Source organism: Trematomus bernacchii, unplaced genomic scaffold, assembly GCF_902827165.1.
Source record: "Trematomus bernacchii unplaced genomic scaffold, fTreBer1.1, whole genome shotgun sequence".
Taxonomy (NCBI): domain Eukaryota; kingdom Metazoa; phylum Chordata; class Actinopteri; order Perciformes; family Nototheniidae; genus Trematomus; species Trematomus bernacchii.
In genome coordinates, this window is record NW_022987739.1 from 17,255,752 (window position 1) to 17,275,757 (window position 20,006).

At 39.6% G+C, this 20,006-nt stretch overlaps 1 protein-coding gene across 1 annotated transcript in view; it reads left to right on the top strand.

Moving 5' to 3' along the window:
• The window catches only part of LOC117495819 (contactin-associated protein-like 4), a 94,752-nt gene extending 74,986 nt beyond the window's left edge, over positions 1–19,766 (top strand). Inside the window, exons 17-24 of the mRNA XM_034147356.1 lie at positions 2,945–3,163; positions 6,934–7,173; positions 8,626–8,850; positions 11,127–11,260; positions 12,484–12,571; positions 17,525–17,737; positions 18,160–18,231; positions 19,281–19,766. Coding sequence (XP_034003247.1) covers positions 2,945–3,163; positions 6,934–7,173; positions 8,626–8,850; positions 11,127–11,260; positions 12,484–12,571; positions 17,525–17,737; positions 18,160–18,231; positions 19,281–19,477 — 1,388 coding nt within the window. The 3' untranslated portion in view covers positions 19,478–19,766. The remainder of the gene's footprint in view (positions 1–2,944; positions 3,164–6,933; positions 7,174–8,625; positions 8,851–11,126; positions 11,261–12,483; positions 12,572–17,524; positions 17,738–18,159; positions 18,232–19,280) is intronic.
• The last annotated feature ends 240 nt before the right edge of the window (positions 19,767–20,006 follow it).

A 20,006-nucleotide genomic window follows, 5' to 3' on the forward strand; every position in this document is an offset into this window, starting at 1 on the left:
CACTTATGGACAATTTTGAGGTACTTTGTGAAAGAATACAAATAAAAGTTTAGGCATGACCAAAGTTATCAAAAATCTAATCTGTGCAGTAGTTGTTGAGATGTCTAAATGGAAATCTCAAATGTCAGGCTGCTGGCAGCGCTAGAGGGAAGGGCATCATATAGTCGTTATAATTTATTGATATATTTTTTGCAATTTGTCCAAGGTTTGTTAAGATATTTATAATCTAAGAACCTGTTGACTATCGGTCTGAAACAACTTAGCTTCAGACACTATTTCTGGGGTTTCAGCGTAGCCAGCAGATATTCAGGCCAAGAATGCTATTAAATGCATTTATCTGTTTAGGGATTTAGATATAGCAGTCTGGACCAAATTGGTGCACCAACCAACTGAAAGTGCCATCAGTAGAAAAGGAGCTGGACTGATGAAGGTAATAGCTTCTGATACGGTTGATGTAACGCAACTATGATTTCTGACTGGTGCCGAGACTTCAGTCACTTACACACAGAACTAACAGATGTGAGTCTGTAGCTGCAGACTTTCATTTCTGCCTTGGGCTGAACTCTGAATAATCTCAGCTCTGTGTCCGGCCGTCTGTCGATCCTGCTAGCAGATGGACAGGCGGGAAGTCACTTCACACTGAGGCCAACAAATGATGGTCGAGGAACACGGCGGTCTATTGGGTTCATTGAAAGGTGGCACAATCTGAAGCGGGGGGAAATGCTTTTGCAATGAACAAAGTGACAGGAAGTCCCAATTTTGTATCTGAATCTGCCGTGTTCTTACAGCAACTTTAATTTGGTTCAAAACCAAATTGAATTTCTTCAACAACAAAAAAAGATCCTCAAGCTTATTTTTTTAAAGTTTGGTAAGATATTTTAAACAAATAAAAATGGTTAAACTCTTGCCAACTCACCTACCTGGTTACCAACAATTAACAGTAAAGAGTCGAAATACTTCTGCTTTAGTCTCTTCCTCATTGGTTGGCTTGATTTTACACTCTTTATTTAAAACATCAGAAAAATTAGAGAAAGAAAATACTGGATCTTAAATATTGTTTGAATATCTTCAGTGTGCACATTTCTTCTTATTAAGGCAGATACTATTTACACCCGTGTGTCCATACTGTAGCTAACAATGTTATTTGCACCCGGGCTACATATTAGATACTGTTTTGGATAATATTTATGGAAATGTTTCTTTGATAACTTCCTTCCCTTGTGCTGCTGTGTCAAATTGTAATTCCCCTATGGTGGATGTATAAAGGCACAGCTTATCTTAAAGGTCCCATGTCATGCTTTTCCGGTTATTACCCGTCCCCTTGTGTGTTATGAAGGTTTGTATGCATGTAAACGGTCTGCAAAGTCACAAACCCTCAAAGTACACCCTGTAGCAAGTAAAACTCTAACACACAGAAAATACGTGTCTATGCTGCCCCAGAACGCCTCGTTGGAAATTTTCTTTTTCAATTTCTTTCTTCCGGGAACCAAGTGACGTAACGACGACCCCTCCGTGGATTGGTCCAAATGGACCAATCCGAGGAGTCGTTACGTTACGTCCGCGGACTTCCTCACACACACACACACTCAATCTTTTCTCAGCTGCAGCTCCGCCGATTTCTCCTCCCTGAGACGGCGGGACGCGGCGAGGCTGTGAGTCGGTGTGTGAGCACACACACAAACTCCCATCCAGGCTGCGGGTGTGTGTGTGTGTGTGTGTTCGGGCTGGTTTCGGGCTGGGTTTCGCTGTGTCTCGCTGTTTCGCAGACGGCCACTGGGCTCATAGGGAGGGGGGGGGCAGGAGCTCCAACAAGCCGTTTAGGACAGAGAGTGAATACACATACTGCTGTATGAGAAACCAATGTGATTTTGGAAAATTGCACAATCTAAATCTATTTTAGTATACCTCAACAATGGAATTATGATCAGTAGAAATGGCCATGACATGGGACCTTTAAGCACTGTAGCTATTTAAACCCGTGTGTTGTACTGTATGCATCTCTTCTTGCTCTTTCTACGATTGCTTGGTAAGGTTACCTGAACATCGGGGACAAAAAACACCTGTGCTATATTGTGAACATGGCTGTAAGGTAATACATGTCCCACAGACCCCCCTGATGAAAGGGGGTTAATTAATCTGCCAACAGTCGGAAAGAAGTTATGAGACGTGATGCATTTTAGTATATTTATTAAATACCACAACAGTAAACAGTGACTAAAAAATAAATTATGTAATTGTGCCCCAATCAGTCTATTTAATATGTACCCCCTGAGGCTCTTCATGTGGTCCTGCTGGACGCTGGCAGGATCTGCGTCTTTTAGCAGGGCTTCAGCATTCTGAAAGACACAATTACACATTTATTTACAATATACAAATGATTTCATGCCCCACCCTTGTGTGGCTTTAAGTTGAACCCACAAACAAACTAATAAAAAGGCACTTTTAAAATATGTGCTTTTAAAAACAGTAATTTCCATCAGCACAGGTTTTTTTGGGGTGGGTGGAAATAGCCGAATAGCTGCCGTGTGTCTATTTTCACCCAGGTGCAAATAGACACTCCGTTTTATTATTAATCACCAATGATTTAATGTTAAACAAAACTTACTTAAAATGACAAACAGTGTCAACATCATTACACACAGTCCTGTGCTGAGTTGTGTAAAGTGTGTTTCTCTCTGTGCATGATAGAGCAACGACGTGTCTGAAAAGGAGATAAGGGATTTGCAATGTCTCGCTCTTCAGAGGACACAATTATCTCAAAGTGTCAGGAAAGGTTTGTTAATCAGCTCGTCAGAATTTGGCGGGAACAAGTCAAACACACTATGCTGGTGTGACAGTCACCCAGGCATCCAAATGCTTGTGTTCAACCGTCTCACGCTTTTATGTGTTTTCTTTCTACTACTTTATCTGATCTAATGTTCCGACCACTGCCTTCCTTCTTCAGCTGCCTCAGAGGTCGTCTTCTCTTTTGACGTGGGAAACGGGCCGCTGGAAGTGCGAGTGAAGGCGAGCGTGCCGCTGAACGACAACCGGTGGCACAGCGTGCGAGCAGAGCGAAATGTGAAGGAAGCATCATTACGTTTGGACGGGTTTCCTGCCACCACACAGGAAGCTCCTGCTGACGGACACATTCATCTGCAGCTCAACAGCCAGCTATTCATAGGTGAGAGGAAAGAGTGTGAATTTGTATGTTCCCAAATGCCTTAAAAATGTTGGAGATCAAAATAAAAGAACTTAAAAGGATTGCATTTGGGTTTTAGGTGAAAAGCACAATAGGTTAATTTAAGGTCATAGTAAGGATTAAGATGAGACATTTGATAGAGAGTTGTTTATGGTGTTAGAACGTTGACCTCATTAGCAGCTGAGTGCTGGTGGTAATTGCTGTCACGTCTTATCCTTTCTTATCTCGGACTGTGGATCTAGCAACATATGCACACAGAATTTGCAATTTATGAGTGGAAGGAACTTGCTGATTAGTATTTTTGTCTCAGCAACTCGTCCTGAAGTAGGCTGCTATTCAGATAAATTAAACCTGTGGACTGTACTTTACAAAGTAAGGCTTGCTACTTCTGCCCACTTTGCTATTTGGTTTATAATAGGCAGAAGTATGGGGGAACAGTGTTGTTTTGCAGCACAGAAGTCCCACACGGGCAGCTGTTGGAGTTAAGGAAAACCAACAGCTGCTTGTTTCTAATAAAAGTAAAAAAAATCCTCCTTAGAGTCCTTTATAATCCAACTGGCCCGCGGTGAGCTGAGAGCGGTGAGACGTTTTAAAAATGCTGCTGATCCTAGCTGGGTGAGTAAAAAGCATTGGTGCTGCACTGGAAAAGGAAATGCTGAGTCCAAGCTTTCTAAACATTGAAAAATAAATATTTGATGATTGAAGTGTAGCCTCTTGTAAAGCTGCACCTGCGTGACGCCAAATTGGCAGCTGATTGGAAAATTGAAAATTGAAAGTTGCATTGAAGCATGCAAAACAATAAATGGGAAGGTAATTTCTTTTTTATTTTACCTGTGAATATTTTTCTTCTTCTGTACCCTGTTTGAGACACTCATCTCCAAGTCTATTTAATATGTAATTCTTTCCAAAAGATGTCACATGTACTATTCATTTTAAGGCTCAGCCATTTTCTAAAACAGCTGTAGATTTTTTGCAGAAAACCAGGAGAAACTAGTTCATTTGTTAGGGACTATTTACACTCTATGATTAACACAACTATAAATAAACGGCTATGTCCATTGTAAACATAAATTGTGTGCAACAGAATGGCTCACTGATGTGCTATTGGACAGCAACGAAGTCTATGCCACAAAAAGAATAGGCCGCATTAGACTTTGGAAACACGTGCCATATTTGTTAGGACCATCATGTTTAGTCTAGTTTTTAATAGGATTCTTTGATAAAAACAACATTGACCATCACTAAACATGAACATTTAATCTAAAACAATTCCAGAGAGTACCGCAATCCCTAAATACAGATTCAAAAAGTGAACTTCAGAAGTTTGAGCTCACTTGTCTTTACTTCGTCTTTTCCACAGACTTTCATAATTCCTTTTAACCTCTTGATCTTTCCTGCAAACTGTGGATGAGGACATGGAGATTTTCTTTGTTTTATGAGACCTTATATTTCTGCAAATATTATGGACATTTGTAAACACTCATTCTGAAGTGAAAATCAACCAGCAAACAGTGGTAGGATTGGAGAGATGCAGAGAGATGGATATATGCTTTGATTGGCTCTCTGTGTTAAGATAATAATCCTCTGTGAAAGAAGTGGCCGTGAGGTTGTTCTCCTTTTATGGGCAGCACTTGTCCTGGTTGGTGTTTTCAGAGGTATTAACATGTTTGAATGCAAATCCTTTGGGATTTTGAAATAGACTGCTTTCGGAGAGGGGGTTTGTGTTTGACAAATACTTGATTTGCAGATAAGCAATATGCATGTGGGTGCCTCGACTCTCTTGTTCTAGGGAGTGATCCAGAATTTATTATTGTTAATCCATTATGTGAACCGCCTCCCTTTCATGAAATCATAATTCACAACACTGCAAAGACCTCTTTATTGCGTGTGTCCCTTTTTTTATATCGAAAATTGCCTTGTGTAACTTATTAAGACAGGGTATTTGTTAGTTTGAATTAATTAGCCGTAATATTGCCTCGGGTGAATTTATGTGACACAAAGCTATTGTGGTTCAACTTAAGTTATTGCCAAAGGAAGGAATTAATTGTGTTAACACAATGTTACACACACTGAGATATAGTTCAAATAGTACTTGAATTATTAAATTATAGTATTGTCTTGGTGTCTGTGTTGGCTGATGAACACATGAGAAAACCAAAGTATTTTAACAGCTATGACAGTGATGGTATAGTTTAAAACTTTGCAGCTTCGTAAATTAGATCAATATAAAGATGGGTATGGTTTGAGCAAGCGTTGTGCTCTGCTGACATCAGCCTACTGGCATTTCTGATCATAAGCGATGAGAGCAGTGACAAATATTTGCCTGTTGTGTTGCATACATTTCTGGGCGACAAAATGTTATGTTGGTTATTTGCGATCTGACTTCAACAACGGTAACCAGCTGTTGATTTCGAGACGCCAGTGGCTGGAAATGACTCTGGAAGAAAGAAAGAGGGCAAAGGGTACCATGCATGGTACATTTTTAATAGCACAAAACAAATGAACACCATTCAGGATTTCCTGGTTTAGGTAAACACGACAGGGTTGCATACACCTCAATTCATCAATGAATTAATGCTCACTCTTCAGAGGACATTTTCACTACGTATCTAAAATCAAAACACCGATACACTCCAAACAGGTGCATGCTGAGTCTGGATCAAAGATAAAAAGGTTAAATATAAATGATCACAAGGACGTTTGCTGTGCATGCGTAATACATTTTATCTTATTGAGCCAAATAAAATGCTTAATTACATTTCCTACTCTGGTTCTCTCTTAATGAGCTGTCTGGGTTTTATAACTGTTGCTGCAGAAGGAGCCTGGAGCCTCACAGGTTAGAGATTTAGTGGGGTGAAAAGCATCTTTGACTGAACATGTGAAGCTTTCCAGACTCAAACTGTGACAGTAATACCCTGCCAAATCCTTTCTGCAGGAACAATCACAACTGTCATTTGTGGATCCAAAATAAGACGTTGAATGCTTTGAACTCCTGGAGAGATGTAATTTTGCGGTTGCTATAAGCATATTAGTTGTCAGGTGAAAGGAGGACGAGTTTCTCCTTTTGCATGTTCGTGGAAAGCATGAATGTGAGACAACAGATGGCTCATCAGCCATGCAGTTAGCCAATATAGTGCTACAGACAAGAGGCAGTGTGTTAATGTCTCAGTGCCTTGCAGAGTAGACCTTGTTGTGCTGCAGTGGCAAAATGTGCCTGTCAACCATAATACACTAAATGATGGCGTACATGCAGCACACAACATGCATCCACTGAAGCCTCTGCACCTCCCCAGATATATAAATTAGCAGAAGATTAAAACAGTCTCACACTCCACACTGATCTAAGTTTCCTCACAATAAAGCATTAAAAACTTCATATTTCAATACATTAGTCTTCATTGCCTTTTTACTCTTAGAAGTCCCACTGACCAATTGAATTACGCCATCTTGTTGGGTCCTCTTTTGCAAAGGTTTTTGAGCGGTTAGCTAAGACTGGCTGGCAGGGCTTCAGATAAGAAGAGGAATTATAGGTGGCTGAATCTGTAAGTAAAGGTGGATATAAGTTTTGTTATTGTAACCATAGATTTGTGTTGGCTTGATGATAAAAGGCACATGCATGGATACTCTTGAAAATGTGAGGATTGGGGCACGTTCAAAGCTCTAGTTTGGCTGCTTAGAGTCCGTCAAATCTGGGGCAACTCACACTGAGTGTGTGAATACTAGTGTATCATTTGAGTTTGTTTGTGTTTCAGGAGGCACTGCGTCCAGACAGAAAGGCTTTCTGGGCTGCATCCGCTCTCTGCAGCTGAACGGCGTCACTCTGGATCTGGAGGAGAGGGCAAAGATCACCCCGGGGGTCCGACCTGGATGCCCGGGCCACTGCAGCAGCTACGGCTCTCTCTGCCAGAACCAGGGTCGCTGTGAGGAGAGAGACAGCGGTTTCTCTTGCAACTGTGACCAGTCGGCGTACACTGGACCCTTCTGTCATAAAGGTACATACATTAAAAAAGACATAGACTTCCTGCCGTTAAATACAAAGATGCAAAACTGGAGCCTTGACATCAGTTTATGAATCGTTTCCTTTTGAAGCTACTAGTAATACAAACGTTCATTATAGGTATAGATAACTTAATTTCAGACCTTTAAAGGTTCACTAGATATTTTAAGATCTAGCACTCCAGACCGATCCAATTATATATGATGGACAGATTGACACACTGGATAAAAAATCTGAAATACGGCCTGATAACATCTTTCACTTTTAAAGCAATCCTGCTTCCAACTGCAAATGATTGCATTAATGTTTCTGTCCGTAGAGTTGCAATGACAATTTCATTTCCTTGCATATAAGAGGTGATAGGCATGAAGTTCATTATATGTTTGGGTCTACGAAGGACAGAGTGAGTTGTGTGCTAGGAAACTGCTTCAGAAATTAATGGGGTAAAAGAATAAAAAAGAGATTCAAAACTTTGTTTTCTTAAAGTGCATAAAGTGTTGATGCATTTGCAAGCCAATAGAGAATTATTTCACAGCCTTACATGCCACTCTTTTTATGACCCATCCCTGGTGCTTTAAAGAGGAGTAGAGAGAAAAGATTAGTGGGCTTTCTGTAGAGGATCCTTCAGTCAGCAGACATTAGACTGACCCTGACTTTCTCTCTTGATCACTGTCTGCACAGCTTCCTCTCCACGCTCGTTGTGAGTGAGACATAATGAGTCTGTTCTGTCCTGAAGGTCAAGCATGAAGATTGTCTTAAAGGACTCTTCTGGCCCACCATGCCGCTGTGATGCATCAAGGGCCTGTTGGACGGTGATGAAAGGCAACATAACTTTAACCTCAATCTGTACTGTAGAAGGGGACTATGATTTAGGAAGGTTTTTTGGAGAATACCTTTTTTTGCTTTCTTGCTGAGTGGTAGAGAGAAGATGGATACCACCTGCATGTTTATCAACCTGAACTGGAAACGGCAGCAGTGAGCCAAGGAATAGTCTGGCACACAACACTATTGTCCTTATAGGTGGATGTTGTTGAGCCAGGCTTACCTTCTTAATTAACTCCCCAAAAAAAAGTATTTAAATCACAATTAACTGAAATTCTGAGACAGCCACTTTACCGGTTAATGCGTAAAATTAAGAGAATAGATCAGAAACTGTTGGATTTTAAAATAAAAGCTTTTAAGTCCTATTGCTACAATGTTGGTGTGCTTAACGTTTTAGGTTTAAAGGAAGCAGGCTTCTAGAAAATACGGTTGAAATAAACAATATTTCAACTGTAAATACATTTGATTATTTTTCACGAAAATGTAACATATACAACTTGTTGTTTTTTTCTCCAGTTTGACCTTTAATCAAGCAGACTGTCCTATTACAGATGCAATGCAGACTTGGGCAGCAAAGAAGAAGTCAGAAAGCCATAGGTTCATTGGTCAACTTTCTACATTTCAGAGGTATCGGCCAGCTTTCAGTCGTCAACATCCATCACGTACAACCTGAAGGAGCCCCATGAGCTGAATAGGAACAGCAGTGCCTGGCCTTCCTCCATCTACTCTGATGTGACGCTGAGAGGAGAAAACATCTCCCTGAGCTTCAGGACGACTCAGAGTCCTGCTCTTCTGCTCTACGTCAACTCTGTCTATAAAGAGTACCTGGCACTGCTCATCAACAATCATGGTGAGACAATTACCTCTTTTTCCTTCTTTCCTTTTGGTTTGACCCAATTTTATCCTTCCTGCATTGGCTGGAGTTAAACGTTCCTGTCTTTTCCGTTTCTTTCTCCCCCTGCATTCAGTTTTTTATACACTGCTGCTTCCTTTTCCATGCAGCATAGGTGATTTGTTATGTACAGTGTCAGGTTAAAAGGAATCATTTTGGTGCACTTACTATTCAATTATAACTCTGCCTTTAGCAGGGTCCCCCTTCAATTGTTCTTCCTTTTGCAATTATTTATTGTGTTCAAATCAAATCAAGTTTTATTTATAAAGCACATTTAAAAGCGATTTTTGGTCGAGCCAAAGTGCTGTACATGTAATAAAAACACATTACTACAAAGACAATAAATTACAACAGATATATATATAAAAAACACAGGGAAAAGTCAGGAGTCGTGCTCCGCTCTAACTAGAAGGCCAGAGAGAAGAAGTGTGTTTTTAGTGTAGATTTAAAAACCCCTAGGGTCTGGGCCGACCTCACATGGAGGGGCAGAGTGTTCCAGAGCCTAGGGCCAGCTGCTGCGAAGGCTCGGTGCCCTCGGGTTTTGAGCCTGGTCTTGAGGACTACCAGCAGCAGCTGGTCAGCCGACCTTAAGGCTCTGGATGGGGTGTAGCGCTGGAGGAGTTCAGCTATATAGGCCGGAGCCAGCCCATTTAGTGCTTTAAAAACAAATAAAATTATTTTTTATTTGCTCACTCACTTTTTATTTGTTCCTCACTCACTTTACTGTAGAGCTCCAGTTGGCAGGAAGCAATGCTAAATGCGGGGTATTATAGGATTTGCCATTATCCGGTGTATTCAACTTGTAAGTATGGCTTAAATAAGAGTCATTTTTTTCTAGCTTGAAGTTAGGTTCAGGTGCTGGAGATTTTTTTTGTAATAATGGACACAAACCATTGTCTACCAAACAGAAACCTTTGTTGAACATATAAGGTGGCATCTGTTCAAATATTAGGTTATGTTCTTTAAATATTGGTGTAAATTCTGCTGTTTAAAAAGGCATCTTTGAGGTTTAAGATACAAACAATAAAGCAGGTTTTAAGTGTTGATCATGTCGTCATCAGGCATATGCACACTTGACAAAGTATCTAATTAAATCCCAGAGAGAATTTTCTTTTGGATGCGCCACAAAGACTTTTCTCATGCTTCTTATATAGCTGCTGCAGTAAAAGGAGCCTGAGCCGCTGCACACAAAGACATCGTTTTACTATCCATGTGACTCGCTTGGAGCCTGAAGCACGCTTTGCCCTTTGCTAGATTGTTTTTATTATCAAGATTTGCTCTTATGATAGGGGATTTGCTCTCTATTAGTCTGTGACAAGAAGTAACAAAGTCAGTCATAATTAGGAAAAGTAAAATCTTAAAGAAAATAATTGAATTTCTGCTCATCTGTAATTTATGCATTCACATTATATCAGTGGTGTGGAATTTATTAAGTGTAAGACTATAAAAAAGGGGGACATTTCATTTAATATCATGGAGTCTTATTCATAGAGATACAATCCTCAAAGTATGTAATGGTTTTTATCTTCTTAATTCAGCAGCTGGTATGCTGAAAAGAAAGCTGTATTTGAAGGAGTGAATGCATGTCTTCTAAGCCAAGAATAAGGACATTTTGGAGGCTTAAAGGTGGGGTAGGTAATTTTGGAGAAACCAACTCGAGTGCGCTAAAATTTGAAAATACACAGCCGGAAAAAATCTGCCACTTCCTTACAGAGCCCCTCCAACACACACGAACGCGCACATGACCCATGAGGGAACGAGATAAGCTTGTGCACAGATGGAAGGCTGACAGGCAGGTAGGCCATCCAGTTATTTTAGCCGGGCCGGCTAAAATGATTGGTCGTACTTTTTACAGTATTACGGCTTCCATAGATGATATTTTTTTATGGATTTTTTGTCAAAGCACTTAAGATATTCATTGCTATCGGGATGTTAAGAGCATTCCATGGAATATAACAAAAAGTGTATCTCGAGCCGGTTTCTCAAACGTACTTACCCCACCTTTAAGTGCTTATTAATTATCAAAGAGTTACAACGTGTACAGTAGCAACATTGTTTAACACTTGTAAAATATAATTAATAGAACATGCTCTTCAAGAACGCAATATATGTTTTAATAAAAAGGTAACTTAAATAAAAATGAAAACACTTTAATGCTTGTACAGTATTATCTTTGATGCTGAATCTGCTTGCCTTAAAGAGTAAGATTGCATTGTGGTGCTGTGTTTTCAAAGATGAGTTGGAAGTGTGGTACAAGTTACACAGCGGCCGAGACGTGGAGGTGCTGAGGAGCAGAGTCACGGACCTGGCTGATGGACGTCTGCACACGGTGATCATCAGGAGACAGGCAGACATCGTCTCTGTGAAGGTACACACACTTACTGCAACAAATATTAACACTGTGACACACCGATGAATTTCAAACACAATATTTAAAATATGTCACACTGATATCCACATTGTGTATTACTATGTTAAATGAGCCCACTGCACTAAGCACCTGACGAGTGCATAGGAACACTAACTGGAGCTGACGCTGGTTGTTATATTATTATTTTAAATGCTTGTTTTGAGACACTGTGCTGCATTTTGCCACTGCAGATTAATTAAGTCGTTCAGTTTATTTGTGTGCAATGCAGTCGTATCAAAATATGACCCAACTGGGATAATACTCATTAACAGGAATTGTTGGGCATACATGTAGGTGCATCCTAAACTAAAGTCATAATCGGACATAAAAAACTAAAGTAAGGATGTAGTAACAAATATTGGCTATGCATTCACATTTATGCTCACTCTATGACAACAATCATAATTTCAAATCTTCAGCTGTGCTCTGTAAACACAGCATGTAAATGACCATCAGTTCACAAAACACACAAACCAGGAGCCAGCTTTTTTTTATTATCAGAGGAAAAAATTATAATTAAATTCAAAATACCCTCAGCAGTGCCAGTGGGTCCCAAAATCACCAACATGTCCACAACAAAGCGGTCTACAAATGGTAATTTTCCTCTTTGTTTTCAAGCTTCTTTCAATTGTATTCTTTTTTGTGGCTCCACTTCAACATTAGCAGATGTCTTATTGATAGATGATTCACTCAATCTCTTTGTTTGCAAGCAATACATCACAAGCTCTTTTATTAAAAGACTGTCTCTCTCTGAGGCATTCATCACCTCACAACCTGCTCCACTTCTCTGCTCTGCTACTGTGAACCCCTGCATCTCATGGGGCCATTGGTGTCCAGCTTTTTGGGTTAAATCTTATTTCAATATTCAGGTCAGACCAGAGGTTCAGTCTCCAGCTAGCTTTTCATCATTCATGTTATTTAAACTCTTTAAACACAAAAGAAAGGCCTGGTAGATTTCAGCATCCTGGGTTTAATTCCTGGGCCTTTTTGCTGCTTGTGATCCTCTGTTAGACTTGCCTTGTCTCTCTCCAAGCTATAACTATAAGCCTGAAAAATATAATTTAAATAAATGCTAAATAAATATATCTGTCTTTGACAGTTTTTAGCTATTTTCTCTTTGCTTTCTATCTTCAAAGCTTTTACCTTTTAAACATGTGACACACATGTACATTATCTTTCAGGTCGATCAGAATACCAGAGAGGATTTCAACTTGACATCTGATGTGGAATTCAACAGCGTCAAATCACTCATTCTTGGCAAAGTGCAGGGTAAGTGAGGCTCCAGCACTTATACAGACTCATTTGAATAACAGCACTGACGTCTTTGGACGTTTGGACCTATGCGACAAAATGCTGCTGTTTTCTATTCATCATGTTGGGTACAGGGGAAAGTAGCCGTCTGAACAGCAGCTGTGGTGCTTTTAAAAACGAGTTGACATCCATATTCAAATGTTCACGAAGAGAGCACTTTACAGTGGAGATAAAACATAAAAACCTTGGAAATATCTTAAGGTGGAGCCACCCACTTAAGTCATTGTTATGTGGCATTAGAAGCATTTTACTGGTAGGTAATGAGCATTGTTCTCTCACTAATGCAGAACAATAGTACACGTTTGTGAACTTTTATCTGTGTTTCTGAAGCTTTGAGTAATACAGTCTTTGTGTCTCTCTAGCTGAGCCGGGCTTCAGACAGCTTTAATGGAAATAACTTTAGAAAAGGTCCTTCACTTTGTATGGTAATGAGGAGAGATTGAAAAGAACAAATTACTTTGAAGATTGGAGTCAGCACCCTGTGATACAGCATAACAACCAATAAGTCTCGGCTGCCGTGGAATGGGTCAGACCAAACCAGGAAGTCAGACAGTACAGTTCAGTCAGACAGAACATTTTAATTTCACATCACTCCTGTCATCCTCTAGGACGGATCCGCCTGCCCCACAACTCTCTTAAAGGGGAAACTTTGTACCAGAGTTGTGATGCCTTTTGGTTATCTCTGCATTGGCATAGCTCTATATTAGACAAACACATACTACAGACAGTCAGGGCTGAGTATAGGGCTGTGTATCAAAAAAGGTTCTGAATTAATAACTATTTTAAATTAACATTATTAAATCTAATTAATTTAAAGGGGACCTATCATGCAAAATGCACTTTTTTATGTCTTTTATACATAAATATGTGTCCCCGGTGTGTCAGGGAACTCACGCAGCGTCAGAAAATAAAACCTTCTCTCCTTTCCTCCGTACCCAAATCTCTAAAAACGGGGGTACAACGGAGCTGATCCAGATTTGCGTCCGAGTAATATCGGAAATGTGGACCCACGGCACTATCAGAAAGTTGCTATCAGAAACAATGCCCGACTGTTTTGGACGTAATATGGTCGGTGTTTACATTAGCATCGCTAACACTCAGAGCTAACCTGTACTGGAGAGCATGTGTGTGAAGAAGCAGGAAATAAAAAGGAACTCACCTTGTGGTATAACCGGCAAGAGAGAAAGCCTTTGAGCTCCATACTGTTTCAGAAATAATCCTTGATAATCCATGATATGGCGTTTCATCACCGCAGAATTTAGTTTAGACAGTAGCTGCCGGGTCCCGCATGAGCTCAGCCCCCTCCTTTTTTTTATTTTGTATCAATCTTCTTCTTTTTTTAAAGCTTTATACCCAAAATCAGCACTTTTGAAACAGGAAGTGAAATAGAGGGATATGAGGCATGGCTAGAATGGGTGATCTGTTTGGTATTTTGAGCAAAACACTTCATAGACATGTTTTCTATATATTTGTATATATCTGAGACCTATGCTATTGCCTAAAAATAGCATGATACCTTTAAGGTATAACAGCTGGGGATTTGTATACAATTCAAATGGCTTTGTGAGATGTAAGTTCCTGAAAAAAGCCTTTCTTCAACGTCCTTTACGTTGTGTTCACTCCGCAAGAAATGTGTGAAGAAAACAGAATAAGCCCAAACTGATTAACCCCTGTTCTTATGGTTTCCATCATGACCCCAACCCATACATTTTACATTTCTTAGGAGATTTACTTTGGCGGTACCGTAACCCTTAACATACAACAATGAATCCTGCCTATCTCGTATAATTGGCTGACATGAGCTCTTAAATAACGCTTACAACTTAACAACTGTTCAAAGTGGAAGTACAGTTTCCTACAAAACCAAACTGGACTGGTTGTTTAAAGCACATGCCACATAAATGTATCATCACTGGTTCAATTCCAGCCAGGACCATTTGATGCATTTCAAACTACTTCGTACATCCCACTATCAATCAATTGTATAATAAAGTTGTAATACCAAAAACAACGTCGTTGGCTGCCTCCAAGTGTTTCTTCAGCTAACACCAATAAGTTATTAAAAGTGATTCAATCATTAGATAGTATAAAGCTATATAGGATTTAAAGATCTGCCATCTTGTAACCTATCCAGTCATGCATTCATCCATTTTCTAATCCACTTATCATGTCAAAGGGTCCTTGGTGATAGGCAGGAGACAGGCTGGACAGGTTGCCAATCACATATCCAACTGGCTGTGAATAGATGTTAGATTTGACTTAAGATAAGAGAGGTTTCAGCTTACAACATACACGTTTTTGTTTTATTGTATTTCTCAAATAACCTAAGAAATTGAAACCAAGAATGAGCTAAATTAATATGTTATCAGAAGAAGTAGAATATATAGAAATCTAATGAATATCCAACTCAAGTTTTGGAGGATGAACTTCAATACTACATATTTCATATAATTTAATTAACAAAACCAGAGTTTTTGGATGTGTAAATAGGTACATCATTTGTTTATATATAATTTGTAAGTCAATAATATTTTTGTTTATCAATTTGATACTGCTTAAGTTTGTACAGCATCATAATTCTCATGTTTCATTTCATTATTATTATATATTTTTTGTATTATTGTTTTACACGGTCGAAATAAATCAAATCAAATCAAGAGTGATCACTTTGACATGTTTCTGCTCTTCTCTAACAACCGTAAGTTGCCCATGTTAGAAACAACAAATTGATGCTGGTGCTGTTTTTATGTTGAGCTCCTTAAATATGTTCCGTTGTTGACCCGGGCCGTGTCAGTGTGCGACCCAGCCTTGTCTCGCTGAGCCAGAGGACGCCGGCACTCATATCAGTATCAGAGAGGCAGCAAGATAGTTGATACACTGTCACTCCCTGCCAGTGCTGTCATCCATCAGCCTGACTAATGGAGCAGGGAGGAATGGATAGACTGAGCTGCTCACAGAGAAAGAGAGAGAGAGGGAGACTTGGGGGGGGGGGGTGAAGAGAGTGGAAGGGAGAGATGGTGATAGGTGGAGGTACAGGGCAGAAGCCGGGCGGAGGTGGACAGAAATCATCAGTTTGGTGGATACAAGGCCAAGGCTGTCAGTGTGGGATTTGAGTGCTCGCACAAACATCCAAATCCTTCTCAGTGAAGGCACAGACTCTGTTCAGCTTTAACCTAATATCAACAGTGTATCTGTATTTTTGTAAAACTCTTTGTCTGAGGAGGAACTCTATATGTTACCTTTTAGTTTTAACAATGTTCTTGGATATTCTTTTATCAGATGACATGTTTGATCAATGAACAGAGCTACTTTAACATTTAACCAGGGCTGGGAGTTGTGTTAAAATGATTCACAATCTGGCCAGTGATTGGAGATCTGTTGGCTTTGGTTTGTATTTGTGTTTGCAGCTGTGAAAGGAGTGTTCGAGTGGCTGAGCGTAGTGAAACACAATTCATGAAAACTTGACAAAAACAGAATAAAACTCGCAAAAAACGTTATGGTTAATGGTTATTGTTTAAAAAACGTAAAGCACCTACACTGTCTTATAAAGAAACTGCCCTGTCTGCATGTGCTTAAATGTATAAGGCTAAGAAGGGTTAAAGGTAGAGACAGGAGAGTGTGTCTTTCTTAACAATGGAGAGAAAATATAGAATGCCATCCGAGACAATCGAATGCTACTGCTCTTACTTAAATCAGTTGTGTTATTACCTTGTTCTCAGATAAAGGTGTTGCCCTTCATCTTGCAGGCTGCTCAATAGATATACACATGTCATGAGCGTTATAATTAAAAGTAAAATAATTTCCTGATGCTCAGAGGATCACATTTAATTTAAAACTTAATCAAAGCCGTATCAAACATACAGCTGATAAACAGCCGTCTCCAGCCAGGCCGCTCTGCAGTGTCCCGTTCATGTGGTGAAGAGTTGCTTCACGATGGTAATAACTTTGATTGGTGACAATGATGTGCTGGGTAATCAAATTGCACTGCAGGAATAATTGAGGGTCACACTGACATTTATAGCTACTGAAGAAGTTATGTAGCACCTGCTGTCACAAATAATGATGTTGTAAACAGGTAAGCGCCAAGTGAGATGCTGGTGCAGTTTCTTAAGTCTGTGTATTTTCATTTGCGTTTATTTTTACTAGTTTTGTTCTGATAACAAAGAGGCTATATGGTCAGTGTCTTCATCACACAAGCTAAACTTCACATGTTCCATCATCTGGTAAACATAACAAAAACGTTGATCTGCAGTATATCCAGTATTTAAATGAAAACTAATGTCCAAATGTTTATTGAACTTTGCTGAGGACCTGTGTGCTCCTTCACAGTCAAAACATAGCATGTCCGCCCAGATAAAATGTTCCTATTTGGCAAACTCATTGCCAGTTATAAGTGCAGATGAGATGCAGGCCTGGTACTGTTGAATACAGAAAATAGCGTGTTTTATTTTTGCATACATTTCAGTGTCAAGCTTCAACGTTCCTTTTTAGTATTTACACACCAGCATTTAAGGGAATGATGTGTTTGCGTTGTCCCATAGGTATGTTTCATTTTTGGGAGCTCAATATCGCCGAGGCAGTGATAATGAACTGTCTTCAACCTCTACATACAACGTGCATGAATTGTATATGAATATATTTTGTCCAAAATATAGCTTTTTACATTCAAAAACATATATATATTTATTTAGTAGTCTTTTTGTTCAGTATCCTCCACTATCAGTGTTACATTCAGGAAATCATATCTAGTAGCTCCAAAATGAACAGCAATATGATTAGATTAGATACAATTCATCATCCCAACCGTGGCGACATCAAGATAAATCACTGCTGTATTTCAAATGTGTAATTGGAACTTGCTGATAACAAATGTGTCTTCTCTCCTCTCTGTGTTCCTCTCTCTGTGTTCAGAGTCTGGTGAGATGGATGAAGAGCTGGCCGGCTTGGCCTCTCTCGGGTTCAGCGGCTGTCTGTCAGGTGTTTTCTTTAACTCCATCAGTCCTCTGAAAGCCGCCCTGCTGCACCCTGACAGCCCTGTTGTTGTCAGCGGCCCACTGGCCCAGTCCAGCTGCGCCTCCTCTCCAGCCAATCCTTACGCGGCAGAAACCACACATTCCTTATCAGGTACAAGGAGACGACTCAGCTATTATGTCCTATACTATACGTAATATATATCTTTAGGTAGACACCCCACCCATCTCCCTAGAGTTAAATAGTATTCTTAGGGCTGCTCATTAGACTTTTATGGGCTCATTAACCATCCTCCTCCGTTAGCAGACAGACTGAGTGATGGCACTATGTCAGATGAGATCATTCAGACAGCTGTAGTGAAGTATTTTAAAGTTGTTCTGAGGCTTTAACAAGCAGTGACGGCACTGACTGATGAATATCTATCCCCACACACTCCTTTAACACGCCTTTCCTTCTTTTTATTTTGTTTCACGTTTCTTTTCGTTTGTTTTTTAAACTTGGTGATCTTTGTCTACATTCTTTCTTCTCTGTAGGCTTTTTAACTCACCTTTTCTGGACTCCTTTCTTTCTTTCAGACCAGCCAAATTCAGTGGATCCAGGTCAGCATTTAGTCAATGCCATCAGGAGTGACTCAGCTCTAATCGGAGGTAATGTATTCTTCTGGACTAAAAGTTACGGTTAGCTAAAAACTTTATATTTGGAGAGTCTCACATTGTAAAGAGGAATGGGAAGGATAGAAGTGTTTAAAAAGGATGCGAGGGAGGAGGGAATAATGATCTAGGTAGCAGAGAAGAAAGAAGCAACATTGAGGAGAAATAATGCGTTGGCTGTTTTAATGAGAATATTTTGGGTCTGAATTCACATGGCGCATGAAAACTTTGCTGACAAAAAGGTATTAGACTCGCACCGAACCACTTTGATGCAGCGCTCAAATAAGTCAAGCAGTATTTCATGTCATAACTTCCGTTTGCTTTACGAATAAACCGAAAGCTTGAGTAACATCAATTTGAGGTTGTTTATGCTCAAATCAAAACTTAGGAAAACTTTTACAGAATAGAGATACAAACCGATCTTCTGGGAGATGAAAATCACAGACAAAGTAGCGTGTGTCGCACCTGCTGTCTTCCTGCTGTCTTCAGAGCAGGTGCACCATTTCTGCTGTGCTATTTTAGATTTAGATCGTATTACAGGAGTGTATAGAGGGACAAAACCAACATTGCCCCAAAACAATGCACTTTCAGTTATTACTGGATTTATTATTTAACACATAATAAAGGATGGGAATGGTCTGAGATACACAGGGTCTGATCTGTAAAATGTTTTGACAAGCAACGATTTAGGTTACCTTGTGAGTTTAAAAGTAGATGTTTTTGTATTGTGCTAACAATAACATCAAGCACATATGAATCTTGACTAATTGGATTTCTTGCCCATATAATGTTAAATGGATAATTCAACTTGAATTGTGTCAAACGATTGACTGTGTATCACGTCACCCTTGTGCTTTTGCCTGAGACAATAAACAAGGGAACATTTTTTGAAACAGATATGAGAATGTTATAAATCTTGTCATCTATATCTGTGGAAGAAAATAAGCAGGTTGTCCAAAATTAACAACTCCTTGAAGAAATTGGTTTTGCTAAAATATTAAAAGCAACCTGGTATTCTGAATTAAAAGTATTTTTGATTTTTTTAGGGGTGATCGGCATGATGATTTTCGTCAGCGTGGTCGCATTGGCGATAATAGCCAGAATCATCTGCAGCAGGAAGGAGACGTATAGAAACCAGGAAGTGAAAGCAGCGCAGCCGGAAGAGGGCCAGGAGCTCCCCTTCAGCAGCCAGGTGGACTCTCAGAGCGCTCCCACTGAAAACCAAAAGGAGTATTTTATTTAGCAGGACCCCCAGCATCACACTGAGCTGTCAGGACAGAGCGGGAACATTCACCAACAGCTCAGAGCTTTATCAGACATTCAGCCCGGAGCTACTGGTGGACCCATCAGATGTGAAGTCAAGAAACATTTTATGATTTTCTTACAGTAAGTTCTTATCTGCTGTCATTCTGAGTGTAAATATTTATAAATGTAAATGGTAATTTGTGTGCTTATAACAATGTTGTTTGCCATATTGTAAAAAAACGTTATTAAAAAGAAAACATGCAGAATTTATGTGTTGATCGAAACACGATTGTTCCAGTAACATTCTGAACTTGGTGTTCATTTTTCAAAAGCACTTTTTCTACGAGGATGATAAACCTTGCTTGAAATTTCAGATGTCAGAGCCATACAGTGTATGTGTGAAAATATGGGAAGAGTAATAGTCAACATAATTCAAACCACTGCTGTATATACAAGTCTGAATACTCATATTCCACATTTTGCCTTTGAGTTCGTCGGAAGGTTTCTTATGGCGCGTTTCCACTACA